The sequence below is a fragment of the Phyllopteryx taeniolatus genome, chromosome 22, assembly GCF_024500385.1.
Source record: "Phyllopteryx taeniolatus isolate TA_2022b chromosome 22, UOR_Ptae_1.2, whole genome shotgun sequence".
Taxonomy (NCBI): domain Eukaryota; kingdom Metazoa; phylum Chordata; class Actinopteri; order Syngnathiformes; family Syngnathidae; genus Phyllopteryx; species Phyllopteryx taeniolatus.
This window is the reverse complement of record NC_084523.1, coordinates 6,752,345-6,766,368: the sequence shown is the minus strand read 5'-3', so window position 1 is coordinate 6,766,368 and position 14,024 is coordinate 6,752,345. Positions and strand designations below refer to the sequence as shown.

General features: G+C 42.3%; 1 protein-coding gene across 3 annotated transcripts in view; it reads right to left on the bottom strand.

Moving 5' to 3' along the window:
* Window positions 1–17: 17 nt before the first annotated feature.
* Window positions 18–14,024, bottom strand: part of cacna2d4a (calcium channel, voltage-dependent, alpha 2/delta subunit 4a) — a 43,474-nt gene continuing 29,467 nt past the window's right edge. For all 3 annotated transcript variants that reach the window (XM_061762131.1, XM_061762129.1, XM_061762130.1), the window contains 12 exons: window positions 6,346–6,407; window positions 4,991–5,005; window positions 4,658–4,702; window positions 4,404–4,466; window positions 4,248–4,318; window positions 3,543–3,618; window positions 3,401–3,453; window positions 3,043–3,098; window positions 2,608–2,728; window positions 2,075–2,195; window positions 1,324–1,401; window positions 18–1,265 (listed from right to left, as the gene is read on the bottom strand). In XM_061762131.1, the coding sequence (XP_061618115.1) occupies window positions 1,167–1,265; window positions 1,324–1,401; window positions 2,075–2,195; window positions 2,608–2,728; window positions 3,043–3,098; window positions 3,401–3,453; window positions 3,543–3,618; window positions 4,248–4,318; window positions 4,404–4,466; window positions 4,658–4,702; window positions 4,991–5,005; window positions 6,346–6,407 (860 nt within the window). In that variant the 3' untranslated portion in view covers window positions 18–1,166. The remainder of the gene's footprint in view (window positions 1,266–1,323; window positions 1,402–2,074; window positions 2,196–2,607; window positions 2,729–3,042; window positions 3,099–3,400; window positions 3,454–3,542; window positions 3,619–4,247; window positions 4,319–4,403; window positions 4,467–4,657; window positions 4,703–4,990; window positions 5,006–6,345; window positions 6,408–14,024) is intronic.

The window sequence follows — 14,024 nt, the reverse complement described above, 5'->3', positions numbered from 1 at the left end:
TACAACATACAATGGTCTGTTGATTTGGTTCAAGTTTATTTTATTCATTTTTTCTGTAGTATTTATTTTACAACAGGGGCAAAATATCATTAGAACACAAGAGCAAGACAAAAACACAATGGATACTTTAATGTCCTAATCATGGCTTTGTTCATCAAATGTGCAATATGGACACAATCATAAAGCACATGGTCTATATTGTATACTGTAAATAAAAACAAGAGAAATTCTGCTTTCTACATGACAGTTGCAAATACACACACATTATGAATGAGTCTAACAAGGTGGTCAGTCAGGCAATTTGATGTAAACATGCTTGGTTCAGAAAAGCTAAACACTTGTGGTGTATAAAAATACCCTATAATGTCAGATTTACACTATTAATGCACAGAAGGCAACAATACTGATGAATATGTTCTTTTTGACTTTTTTAAATTAAATGACATTGTCCATATGTTGAATGATCATTGTTTAACTCACCTCAATTTGACTCATAGAGCAGTTAAAAAACAAACCAAAAAAAAGCGCAGTTTAGGTAATCCATTCATCCAGATGCAGGTGTCTGTTCAATATTTAGTTATAATGTAGGTCAAGGGTCACCAACCTTTGCAAAATTCAGTGCTACTTTGTGGATAGAGATTCATGCAAGCCAATATTTGAACCCTCAAGCTCGGAACTGTGTGGCAGATGTGCGAACCACTTTTGCACTGTGCCGCCTTGAGTGATATATTTGGAAATATTTAAAGATTTAAAGTATGAAAAAATTACTCCAATCTGATATATAAGTATCAGTGTCTTTCCATTTAGTATATCGAAGCTCTTCCCTATGCTCCACAATATGATAGGCATGACCACATACAATTCGGCGTGAAGGTAAATCAGAAAATATTTTTTTCCCCACGGGCTCCATTACATTCGCTCGCGTGATTCATAATTCATCCGCGTGAGTCACAGCAGCCACCTGCCTCTCTTTAGTCTCCCATTCATTTGGAGATACAAGGTGGTGGAAGAGAAAGTCACTAATGGAGTGGTATCCATGGCAACAACTGCCAATCTTCACCACTTGACAAAAGGAGAGAATAGTTCGTCAGGTTGTCAGGACCAAAAAAATTAGACTTTGAGTTGTGCTATGGATCAAAATAAATCCACTTGTGGCACCGTTCGGGTCACCATCGGGAGAGAAACGAGGCAAAGGAGGGACAAACGAGGAGGAGGAAGGCAGAGAGACATGCGGCGGAAGCTCCCCCACAGTCGTTTGCATTCTCCTGAAAGGAAAATCGTGTCATTAGGAGCTTCAAAACACTCAAAAATTGTCTTTATTACCTGAGGGTGGTAAGCGTGGCACGACTCCGGACGTCTGCGGATCTTCTGGGACCGCATCCGCTCGCACTTTACTGAGGAGTTATGTTCAACAGCGAGGTTAAAGAGCATATCCATGAATACATTGTGCAGCGGTGAGAAATTGAGAAACGGCTTTCATTCGATCGCTGACCATGCTCATAATAAAAACATTCAGATCTCGAAATCATCTTTCACCATTAATCCATTCCTGCCCCCACAAAAAAAAATAAAAAGTTTTGCAATGTGCTCTCTAATAAGGAAAATATCACTCTATAATATTTTACCTCATAAAAACCTATAGTAATAACGTAATTAAATAGAATGTAAAGAATAAAACCGTTTGTGCATCATGATTCATTCATTGCGGCTCCTTCAGGTGTGCGTGGCTTGACCACTGCTGTAATGTTAGTCAATTTTCACAGAGGATAAAAAAGACACACCAGTGAGTATTGTTATAGTGTCTGTCTACATGGGTTGATGCACCATTTGTGTTCAAATATCCATTGCTTAAAGGGTTATATTTACCGCAACATCGATGCTAGTTTTGTTAGTCCATCTATGGACGTTAGCAATATTCTAGCAGACGATAAGGCAGAGTTATGTGGTTGTTTTAAATACACAAACATCTGTTTGTTTCATGTTTTACTTTGGAAGTTTCATATTTTGCCTCGCTCAACCACGACAAGCACTACAGAAAATGGATGGATGGAACGTGTCGGATGAGTGACAAAAGGATATATTTGACTTCCTCGGGCTCCATGGTGATCGGCGAGTACTGCCTGGAGCAGTCGCAGTCAGCCTGCACGACCAACATCAGCAGGTTGCTCTGCGGGATCTGTTGCACCACAAACATCCTGTAACACACACGTTTGTTTACACGGTATGGTTAATATGTCCAGCAGTAAGCTGTTATTGTTGTGCCACGGCTGTACTCAAGAGGGTGCTCACCACACTCAATACCTCTCCTCTTAAACTTTTCCCCTTCACTCACTTGTTTTGACACAGGCACGCCTACTCTGCTCTATTTACCTTTTTTTTTAATACTTTCCTCACCACTCACCATGTGCTTTGTATAAGCTCTTGCACCCTCATCTAATCCTGTTTCTTCCCACTTATTTCCTCCCTTGCGGTTACATAAATACACGCAAAAGCGTTGAAAATGGATTTCAGTGGGACAATTTTTTTTTGTTTTTTTTATCTGACCAGACGTGGGCTTAGGAGGGAGCTGCAATGCAGGATTATATCTGTGAGTGCGTGTGCACGTACTTCTGGCAGTGTCCACACTTAATGATGCTGTTGGTCTCTTTGACTGACGCCTCGTAGACAAAGCTGGGGTACTCGGTGTCGCACGGCTGCAGGACGTCCCCCTTTTTCTTGTGCACGGAGGCTGCAGGAGAATAAAGAAAAAAGGTCAAGGTTGCCATCCGAATGTAGCGTTTTGATTTACAGCCTCGGTCATGCTAAGATACATTTACAATGTCGTCGCTAGAGAGGCAAAAATACAGCTTTGTGCCTTTAGCATCATTCTAAAGCAAGCTCCCTAAAGGCAACTCTATATTATTATATTTAATGCAAACCATATGTGCACAGTATATAGCAACATTGTGGTCCATACTGGTGTTTCTGAGAGTATACAGAGTACACGGAACAATCCCCCCCCCCCCCCCCCCCCCCCCCCCCCCTCCTTCTGTGTGAACTCACCATCTGCAAAGTGCTCCGTGTGCCAGAATCCGCAGACATTAAACTCAAGGAGAAACCTCGAGAAGTGGAGAAAAGAGGAGAGTGGACAGAGAGGGGGAATCAATTAGCCGCTCCATCACTATAGACTCTCTGGCAGATTGCTCTCAGTTTTCTCAAAACTGGGCCACGACCCAAAGTTCTGTCAGGGGAAAGGACTCAATTGGCTGTAGCATCACACTGCTTTACATCCGGGATAATATGAATTGATGAGTTGAATACAAATGAATGACAAATAAAAGTAAATCCTTTTATTAGATTATAGATTTGGTGATATGCCAACTAAAGACCTGCGTTGCTTGTTGCTAGTAGCAACACTTACAGTAGGAAGTTGGAGAGGAACCACTTGAGGGTGGATGCCAACGCGTAGAACGACTAAAAGAGAAAAACAAGATGATAAATTGACTTCATCACATAGACAGTGTAGATCTCTCTCTCGAGATCGATAAATAGCATTTCCATACGCTGAGAATTGGCCGGGCGCTGCTGATGGAGTGTACGTTCATCTTACACATAGCCTGGTAGTCAAACAGAGACACCCTGAGGAAACACAAAGTGAAATCAGATTGTTTCTGTCTTTTCGGATCTATTTGACCCTTATATCGCAGCTACTGTACATTTCACAAAAGCATAACCCATTGAGATGGGAGGGTTGTCAGTCACTCGCACACACAAGAGTGGAGTCATGATTTGAAAGAGAAAAAAAAAAAACATGCACATTTGGAGATGCGTATGCACGGAGAGCGCTGCTTACGCAATGTCCTTCGGCAAATGAAGCGTGATAAAATCTTTTAGCTGCTTCGAAAATAGCACGTCATTCATGAGACATCAGGCACCGAACACGGGCAGAAAGAAGGATGGGGGACGGGGAGGGGAAAGAGGCTCAAAGGGGATTTAGAGTACAGAATCTATAGCACTTTGTTCGATACCCTGGTTCATATTGTTTCTAATATATTGTGTAGTTAAATATTAGACCTTAACCTGAAACCTATTTGGAGTGGAGCAGATAAGTGAAGGAATTGTGCATCTGGTGAAAAAAAGCAGGAAATTTGGTACATATAATCTTCAAATACTTTCATGCTTGTATCACATTTTGAACAATTCTCGCTATATTTAAAAATTGCCTGCTTTCCTATTGAGTTTATTCTGCTAGCATCACGAGAAATTACCTTTTGAACATGCCCATTCTGATGAGCGTCGTCATGACCGAGCCGTCAACCTCGCCAAAGAACCTTCCGGCCTGTCAGCAAAGACGCAAAAGGCTGAAGCAGGTATTGCAGTCTCACAACACGAGCATGTCAGTGTAACATGTTTTGTGCACTGACGTCAGCGCGCTGTTTGGAAATGAGGACAAAGCCATTATTGTCAATCACGTAGCACTCCATATCCTGCAACGAGAGACAGAGACGAGACAGAAAAGGCAATTAGGACTGCCGTAATGAAATGCCATTACACGGAAATCATACACAACAGACAAATAAACTCTTTCAAGTCGGGCTGTGATGCGCATAGCGGGCGGTTGAAATCTTCCAGTGACGACGGAGGAGGTAGGGACGCGTGGGTGGTGGGGTACACTCACAAAGCTGTCACAGCGAAGAGGACAAACTCCCTCCACGTCAGAGCACTGTGGGGCAAATGGACCACAGAAAAAGTGATGAAAATGTTTCATAACAGTCAAACTGAGGCGCAAAAGACAGGTGAGTTCGTGTGAAGCGAGGAGGTGTTGATTTGAGCACGACACGACTTAACTGGGGGCCTCTTTTGATGTTATTTCTTTCATTTGTAACAGCCTATGTGTGTGCGTGTAATCCGGTTAAGGGGAGTGTGTGACGAGGATTTGACAGAGCTCGGCAGGTGCAGAAGATGTTAAAATTAGGTTCGACACCGCAAGTGGAGTGATAAAATCACTTACATCAGTGTCGTTTGGCTGTGAAGACACAAACAGAGAAGAGAAAGACATATCACTTGATTAATAATGATGATGTAAGTGAGGCAGATGGTATGAAATAGTATTAGAGTATTATATGTTAGCTAAATCAACGTTTTGAGTGACAGAATAATCCCAGCAAATTTAGACCTCACATCCAATGACCACATAAAAATATGAATATGAAAACATGAACACAATATTAGGGACACCCGCAACCAATCCAATATGAGAACTGCTGTGTCAAAAGGGTCGCATTATCATATTGGTGAATGTTTATTTGTTGAAGAATCCGTGGATTGGATTGCGTTGGTGTACCTAATGAAGTGTCCATGTCAGCCGCCATTGTACCTCCTGCTGCTTTTTCATTCCCTAAGTCCCGAGGGTGCTGAAAACTTAAAGTAGACTGCAGAGAGGAAGCGTATAAGAAACACACACACACACGCAAATGGATCATACCACGAGTGTATGCACATACACAAACCCTATGAAAAAAATATGTATGACATCGACAATACGTAAAACATCCGAGACAGAGGGGACCTTTGCTTCTTTGTAACCTGGAGTTTATTTGTGAGTACGCCATGAGACATAACAGTAAATTAGTCATGCAAAGCCAGAATTACGACTGAAAATGACACTAACAAGCTCCTCGCTGATGAATATGGACACTTTAGCGCAGATGGCCGTGCATAAGTTCCCCTCCACACGGGACGCAACACTACTTACAGACACATATACAGTATCCAGTACTCTCCACAAGGAACTGGGAGCGTCTCTCTCTCTCTCTCACTCTCTCTCTCTCTCTCTCTCTCTCTCTCACACAGACACAGACACACACACACACACACACACGCACGCACACACACACACACACACACACACGTGGCTGGTGCTTTTGCCATCCATCATTTAACAGCTAGCCACAGGCCTTAATGTTGTTTTAATCGCTATCTTTGCCACTGCGGGAGAGTCGAGGTGGCCGAGCTTTCAAACACCTGTCACATATAAAAATGTTGCCTCGGAGGTGTGGAAGGACACCTTATATCAGTCTTTTACAACCAGGGTAAACACTCTTTTTATTGCCAGTTCAGTGGTGAAGCAAGTCCTAATTTAACGCGTAGGACATACATTTAATGTCCCATTAAGAGATAGTTTAAGAGAGACTTTGGTCACACACTATGAAATGGTGCCAGAAGTGGTTTAAAAGAGATGTGCAGCATGAAGGGAAGAAGCAGTCATGCACTGTCACTCCTTGTAATTCCAGGCATGGCTGCATGATGTTAATGTCAATGTGCATATACTGAAATCCAAGACAAGAGTTTTTGGGGGATACAAACCTGTGAGGCAATGGCCCAAAACCTGGATTCCATCACCTCCAGAGTCATTTGGACACCAATGGCTGTAAGACAGACACAGAAGAAAGTCACTGTCATGTGTTATTTTATTGTCTCAAGTCACATTTCACCATTTAAAAGAATGGAAATGCCATTAATCTATTCCGGCCCAACAAAAACTCCATCAAAAATGTTAATAACATGTTTTTGAAGAAGAAGAATAACATTCTATGGGATTGTACTTTTTAACAAAAATACAGTAATAACATAATTAAATAGAATGTAAATAATTAAACATTTAGTGCATCATGATTTCACACATTATAATACATAGCGACATGACACATTGATTCATGATAAATCACAGTGAAAGATTCACAACTAAGCTGCACTATGTCAATCATTTATTGCAGAGGATAAAGAACATATGCCTGTGAGTGTTGCTATAGTATGTACGTGTTCCTAACGTTTGTGTTCAAATATGAATTGTTTAAAGGTTTAAAACTACTGCAACATCGATGGCATTTTCATTAGCCCGTCTATGGCGTTTTGAATTGTGTGCTAGCATTAAGCTGGTAGACTTTTGCTTGAGTTAAATACACATTACATGCATGTTTAGTTTTAAAGTAAACTTCAACTGGGAGTGACATTGCATCGATTTTGGAACTTGAGAAGTTACAAGTAACAACAAAGTTGTAGCAACAATAGTCGACACTTGTAATAGCGACTGAGGTAAAATTCATGCAAATCACAGCAACCACCCGGTACCATGTAAGCATGCCCTCCAGTGGCTGTGAGCAGAATAATAGGAATAAAAAAAAAAAACAGCAATAACTCCAAATGATGACCCCTGAATCAAACAAGCTTATGATGATCGCTTTTCCCATTGAGCAGCAATGTGAATGCTTGACTCTGTCTGCATTCGTACAATAATTTGCCCTTTTCACAACGGTAGCACTGAGCCTCTATTCTTAGACGCTGTGACCTGCAGCACTTTATCACAAGCCACCAAGCCTGTAGTCCTGCGTGTGTTTTGGTACACACGTGAATGCAAGACGGACGATTCATGTGCGTTTTTTTGGGTCCAACCTAATCTCGGTCGGCACGCTGGTGCATACAAAACTGTAATTGCACAAGTTCTCTTAACAGAACATGCGCACATACTGTCCTCACCCACACACACAGCACACACACACACGCACACACACATACAGCAGTGCGAGGGAGGATGACACTTCATATTAGCATCAAAGACTCAGCACTTTTCTCCCCTCCTTTCTCCCAGCATGCTTTGGACAAGCACTCTGGGGGAAGCCTCTGCTATTCTCATACGAGGACAGACATGAGCAAAAATCTAAAATAAATCCCCAGTCCAAGTGTGTTTTACTCATCACTATGGAAGTCATTAGGGGTATTGCTAGTAGTTATTGCTGTAACCATGACAATGAGTTACAATGCGTCAATTGTAATCTCAGTTCTGAGTAACTTCAGCCCAATGGTCCAGATTCTAAAACTCCTCACACGTGTGCCATAATAAAAGCATTTCTTGTAAAAAAAAAAGTGTTTTACAGCGAGCTAGCGTTCGATAGCGTTGTGCAGTGTCAACAAGGTTGTGAGGCAGCACGGCACGCTCTCAGGGTGATTTGTAATCAGCGCAAGCTGCCAATCACCGCGCCGTGTCAACAGGAAATAAACTAGCGAAGGGAAATAAATAAGGAATGATGCAGTTAATTGCTCATTACTGTGATGAGAGGCAGGGGGAAGGAGACGGAAAGATTTGGCTTTCTGCCGTAACTTTACGACTTTATTATTGTAACATTACGACTTTCTTTTCTGTCAATAATACTCCTTTGTAATACTGGCGAGGTGAGTGTCGAGTGGCTACGAAGGAATCCGCCGGGGCATGTAAGAGGATCCCTTCAATCCACACTATTTACCCAATCTGCGAAAAAGCTCACTTCGTGCCTTCACACACTTTTTCCCCATTAAGCTTGCCACCGTGCTAATTTGCGAGTGTGTGCTATTGTGCGTGGCGCAGAAGGTCAGTGTGTGCTAAATGGCCGGTGACCGGAGGCCGTGTCCATGGTTCCCCGCAGTGGAGGCTAAAAACGGAAAGACACGTTTGTGCTTCTATTTCGGAAGGGCACATCCTTCATATATTGCTTGTCACCTCGACGATGAGAATGGGATAATTCCCACATTGCTCTTGCTCTTCAAAGCGAGAGCGGGAGAACAATGTCAACAAAATGTGTGAGGCATAGCTAATGAAACACACACAAAGAGAGGTCTGCGGGAGAGTGCAATCAAAAGAGCAGATTAATTGACGTAATGGAGTCGGATGACACAGGTGGGGGTGGCGGACAAGGCGCAGGACAGGAAGTGAAGAACACCAAAGTATGAAAGCGGATAAATTGATTTTTCATAACGTTATGAGCTGGAAAGCCCTTTTCATTTCAAGCCGAGCATAATGGAGCCAGCAGTGTGCGCGTGCTTCTCGTTCTTTCGCGTGTGTGCATGTTTGCGTGTGTGTAATAGAGAATGAAGCCGGGGACAGCTTGTGAACATGCGTGCTCTTCATTTACATTTCCCACGAACCAGATAGTCTTGCTCAATAAAGTACAGTACTTGATAACACCCTTTTGTTTCACAGAGGAACTGACAAGGAGTAAAATAAATATAGCACAGAATATATAGCCATCGATGTGCACAACTCAGGGCCCACTTTGCAACCATACCCCAATGCTGATATACTGAGGCATGATATGAAATATACAGTGGACATAAAATAAATCCACACACCCCTATCAAAATGGCAGATTTTTTTTGTGATATAAAAAAATGAGACCAGTATAAATCATTTTTTTTCCACCATTAATGTGACGTTGTGAGATATAATCTGTAAAACTCATTTGACTGTCATAATGTGGTTGCACAAGTGTGCACACCCTCTTATAACTGAGGATGTGGCTGTGTTCAGAATTAACCAAGCACATTCAAACACCTGCCACCATTTAAAGGGGCTCTGATTAACCCCAAATAATTTTCACTGCTCGTGTCGTTTGTGCCAAATGTCGCTTTTGGAATTATAGCCAAAAGGTTCAACCTTGGTTTCCAAATTTTGCAAAAACACATCTCTCACACACATGTGGGAAAGAAACCAAGGTTAAACCTATTGGTCGTAATTATTCAGGTAAAAGTAGAGATCATGTTAAAAAAAAAAAAAAAGAACCCAAAAAAAGTACACATGGTTTGCAAAGATATGACATTAATCGCTGATCTACTAAAACCTGCAACCAAAATGCGTTCCCAAAATAGTAACTGATGTTGCCAGGCAACCCACACCGACCAGTGGAAGCAGTTGTAGCAAACTCTGGCTGCCAAACCAATATTCTGACTTTACAGTAATAATAAATGCTCCTTAATAATCTCAGATCAGTATTCATATACAGTATACGTAGTGGTGCACTGCATCACACATAGCGCTTTCTAACAATCATTTTGCTTGACAAGAAGGGCAAAATGTGAGAAAACCCTCTCTGTATGATGCACTGTTTTTATTCCGTGCCTCTGTTGCCCCCTCATTGACCCCTTCTTTACCCTCCGCGCTCCACTTTGTCACGGGCAGCCGGCTCAAGGCAGTCATAGCCCTGCTGAAGGAAATCCCTCCCTGCCATGTGATGAACACGGCGGCAGCTTTTTCCACAACAAATCAACTGGGGCCAAATTAATGAAAGTCTCCGAGCGGTTGAGTGAAAGAGGGATTTTCTGCTTTTGAAATACTTCATAATCCCGTGAACTCCAACCGCTTAATTCATCCGGCGGTGACAGCCAGTGTGGCCGAGGAAGAATCTTAAACCAGCATGTTTTTTTTTTAAATCATCATCAGGGTCACAATATGTTCACCAAAGCTTAAAAAAAAAAAAAAAAAACGAAAGAAATGGATGGCAAGCGTCGTATATCATGCAGGCTGACAGATTAAAGGTAGAAACCGTGTTAAAGGAGTGTGAAAAAAGTGTGATTTGTGACTGATATCACAGTGAAAATTGATGTAGAAGCAGTTCAAATGTCTGTTATTGAGGAGGACTAAATCAGAAAACAATATTTTATTATGTCACTGGCATCAAAATATGAACACTGGGTTGGATTTCCATTCACTTTTTATGTTTAATAGTGTGCTATTGTAGAACTGTACTGTATCATACTGATGGATGATGCAGGTGTTCCTTGCTGTGGCACACTGATACCGAAAAGGTCCTATAGTGCATCCTAAGTGATGAAAAAAGCCATGAATTAAGAATAGATTGATTTCCGTATTGACCCGAGGCCCATAAAAGTGTTTCATCAGTGTTTGGCCGAATCCCAGATGATCGAAAAAAAGCAGACGACAGCGAGCCCAGGTCGACGCCCCCTACCCCTTCCCGGATGAGTATATACAATCTGTGTGCGTGTAAAGATGGACAGTGGCAGGAACAGTAGGTTGCACTGCAGCCAAACCTGGTGTTAATATCAAGACCTGTGACCATTCATCTTGGCTGACACTGGTCCAATAGCTCTGTGCATTAAGGGGACTGCAGGGAAGGGATACTCGAGACACAAACAGAATCTAAAGTCATGTAGAAAGTCTTCCCAAAACACTAGAAGCTTCTTGCAGAAAATAACCCCATTTTTCTTCCATTTTCCACTTGCTATAGTCCCAATTCTGTAATGTCTATCCAGGCTATGCAAATCTTCCCTGGCACCTGCTGTGTATGCCTCCTCTTTGCCAGACGAATAAAAGCAGCCAGGAAATGTGGACGCGTCCCACTTCTTTCCCCGGAAGGCAGAATTAATCAAACTCACCTCGTGTTCTCATCTGGTGTTAAAAATCTTAATCAGGCAACAGAGTATCGGACGAGATGCTCGGCGGCGGCGGGGAAAGGGAGTTTGGTCCCGTCATGCTCGCCAGACGCCGATATTTATGGAATTCGTCTCACCTTTATTAACTTTTTCTCCCACTGTTATTTTTTTTTTTAACCTTGTGTTCTGTGCTTTGTCCTTCAGGCAATGTGTCAAATAAATGGTGCACTGGACGGACAAAAGTACTGTATAAGGACGTTTTTACTACAGATGCCCCGATACTACTCTTTTTGGACCCAGTACAAGTACAAGTACTTACGTTTGCGTACGCACCGATAACAAGTCCCGATACTTGATAATGCCTTTACGCCTTGCAATTGTGATGAAAATGTGTTTTATTTTAATCAAATATTGTTCAAAAACCCAAACTTTTCTTAATCATGGCATAAGTTTCATAACTTGCAGTCGGCCAACAAAGTGTCATCCGTGTTTCCCTTAAACTATCTCCACACGGCTGACATCCACCCACTCAGAAGTTATATGTCAGGCTAGTAAGGGGATATCGGTGTATCGGAGCATTTTTTTTCAAGTATACGTGAACAGACATACAGTGTTGGCATCTCTAGTTATACTTACAGGAGGTGAAAATCAATTTTTTTAGCGTGTGTCTGCCCTCAAAGTTGGACGAGAGGGAAGAGGAATATTTAAGGTGTGTAACTGAACTCCTAATTGATTAATGAATCAATAATAATAGTTTTTCTTCTACCTTCCAAAATGATGTAGTGGTAGCTTGTCTGGATATTTCCCAATCGGAGCTCTGAGGCAAACTACGACGGACACGTTTCACTGGATAAAGACTTCGGCATTGACCTCTTCGATTAGATAAGGTCAATGAGATAGCGGCCTATAAATAGCGGACGGGCCGAGAAGCCGTATAGCCCCCAGTGACACCGGCGGTGATTGGGTGCTGCAGCCACAACAGCGTGACAAAGTAAAGTGGTCTCAATAGTCCTTGGCCCAGATGCCGAGTGGATAATAGGAAGCTGGCAAAATCCGATCCAATTTTGAAAAGATGGATGTTGGACGGAGGGGGCGGCGTGCCAGCAAAGTAGCCTAGGGGAGGCCAAAGACTCACACAGTGCAACACAGCTTCATTCTTCAAGCCAGCCAATCCCTCGCAACCACCTTTGGAAGACAGTGTCCTATTTAGCTGCAGCTAAAATAGACTGAGGTTTTCCAGGAAAACATGCATGACCACTAACACCCACAATTCATGTTCCACTTGTTTGTTTATGTGTGCGTTAGCCAGATGACCAATGTGTTGTTTTCATGAGGCGTTGCCTCTGGAAGCCGCAGGGGTGGATGGTCGCAAATAGAAACCAGGCTAAAATTGGATAATCGTAATGTATGAGTGAGAAGTCGTCTCCTTATGTGTTTCCTGCGAACATATGTGGGCTTCGAGATTGTTTGATTGGACCATTTTTTATCTATTCAGCAATGGAAAAAATATTCGGTACTGCAGCAAAATCTAACACGGTGATTCTCAACAACTGTGCACAAAGTCTTCCAAATATATTTTGGAAAATTTGTTCTGGTCCGATGAAACCAAGGTTGAAGTTTTTGGCCAAGATATTAAAAATCATGTTTGGTGCAAACACAACACTGCTCTATACCAGAAACACACCGTATCTACAGCGAAGCACAATGGTGGCAGCGTCATGGTTTGGTGGCTGTTTTTCCTGAGCTGGAACTGGGGCTTAAGACAAGATGGAGCAAATTAGGAACAGTTCAAAATAGCAGTCAGTGTTAGCCCAAAACCTAAATACGTCGGGAGAAGCCTACTACAGTAAAAAAAAATAATATAATAATATTTGTGGTTCATCAGAAATATTTTAAGTTGTGGCAGGTGTGTGGTGACTTCCATTTATCACAATTGGATAATTCTGATCACAATCACATCCCAGTTATGTGAGGGTGTGCACACTTATGCAACCACATTATTTCAAACGTTTATTTTTACTACCCTTAAAAAAAATCAATTGAGTTGTTATATGTCACATGATGATGGAAGTTTGGGTTGAATTGGGGTTTTGAAATGATTATCTTGGTCTCACAAAAACCTGGAACAAAAAAAAAATTGCGACAGAAGCGGGAACTAGTTCTCTATTCCCACAGGCTTAATGAGCGTCACAAGTGTGCCATCACACACAGAGCGACAAGTGATATGAAACTATTGACTTTTCCCCACTTCAAGGCGACGCGCCATTACTTCAGAGCCTTTAAAGATTTTCACGCCGCTCGTTCCGAGAAGGTCGCGTGTTACGCTGGCGCTTGTATATTGCTCGCCTTGGAGCTGCCAGCCAGTGATGAACTGCTCAAGGTCGCGCAGGCTGCGGTGGCACGCGGAGATGTTTGCGGGCCAAATCATCCAAAGGGAGACAAAACAAACAAGTAGTGCCGTTCAAGACATGGGTTCTTTACCTTCAGTGTAATTTAAGCACCGCCCAAAGTGCCAAATGATTCTCCTGCTCATTAGAGGCAATAAATGTCCCTGGTGTGAACCAGGAAGGAAGCAGCCAAGTGATTAGATTATATGCTGTGTGAGATCTATTCCCCTTTCCAGCCATCAATTGCTACCATGAAGGAGGAAATGCCACATAGCTATCAGAGAATTAGGCATAACTGCACAATTTAATAAGGTCCATGACAAAAAATCTGCCTCAATAAAAGATAACCGACATGGCGCTCAGTCGAGCATATTTCCTCAAATCGTGGCCTCCGTCGCAATTAACGACCAGGAGTGGCGTCCACGCAAATAAATAAATGCTGCACCTCAAATAACAACA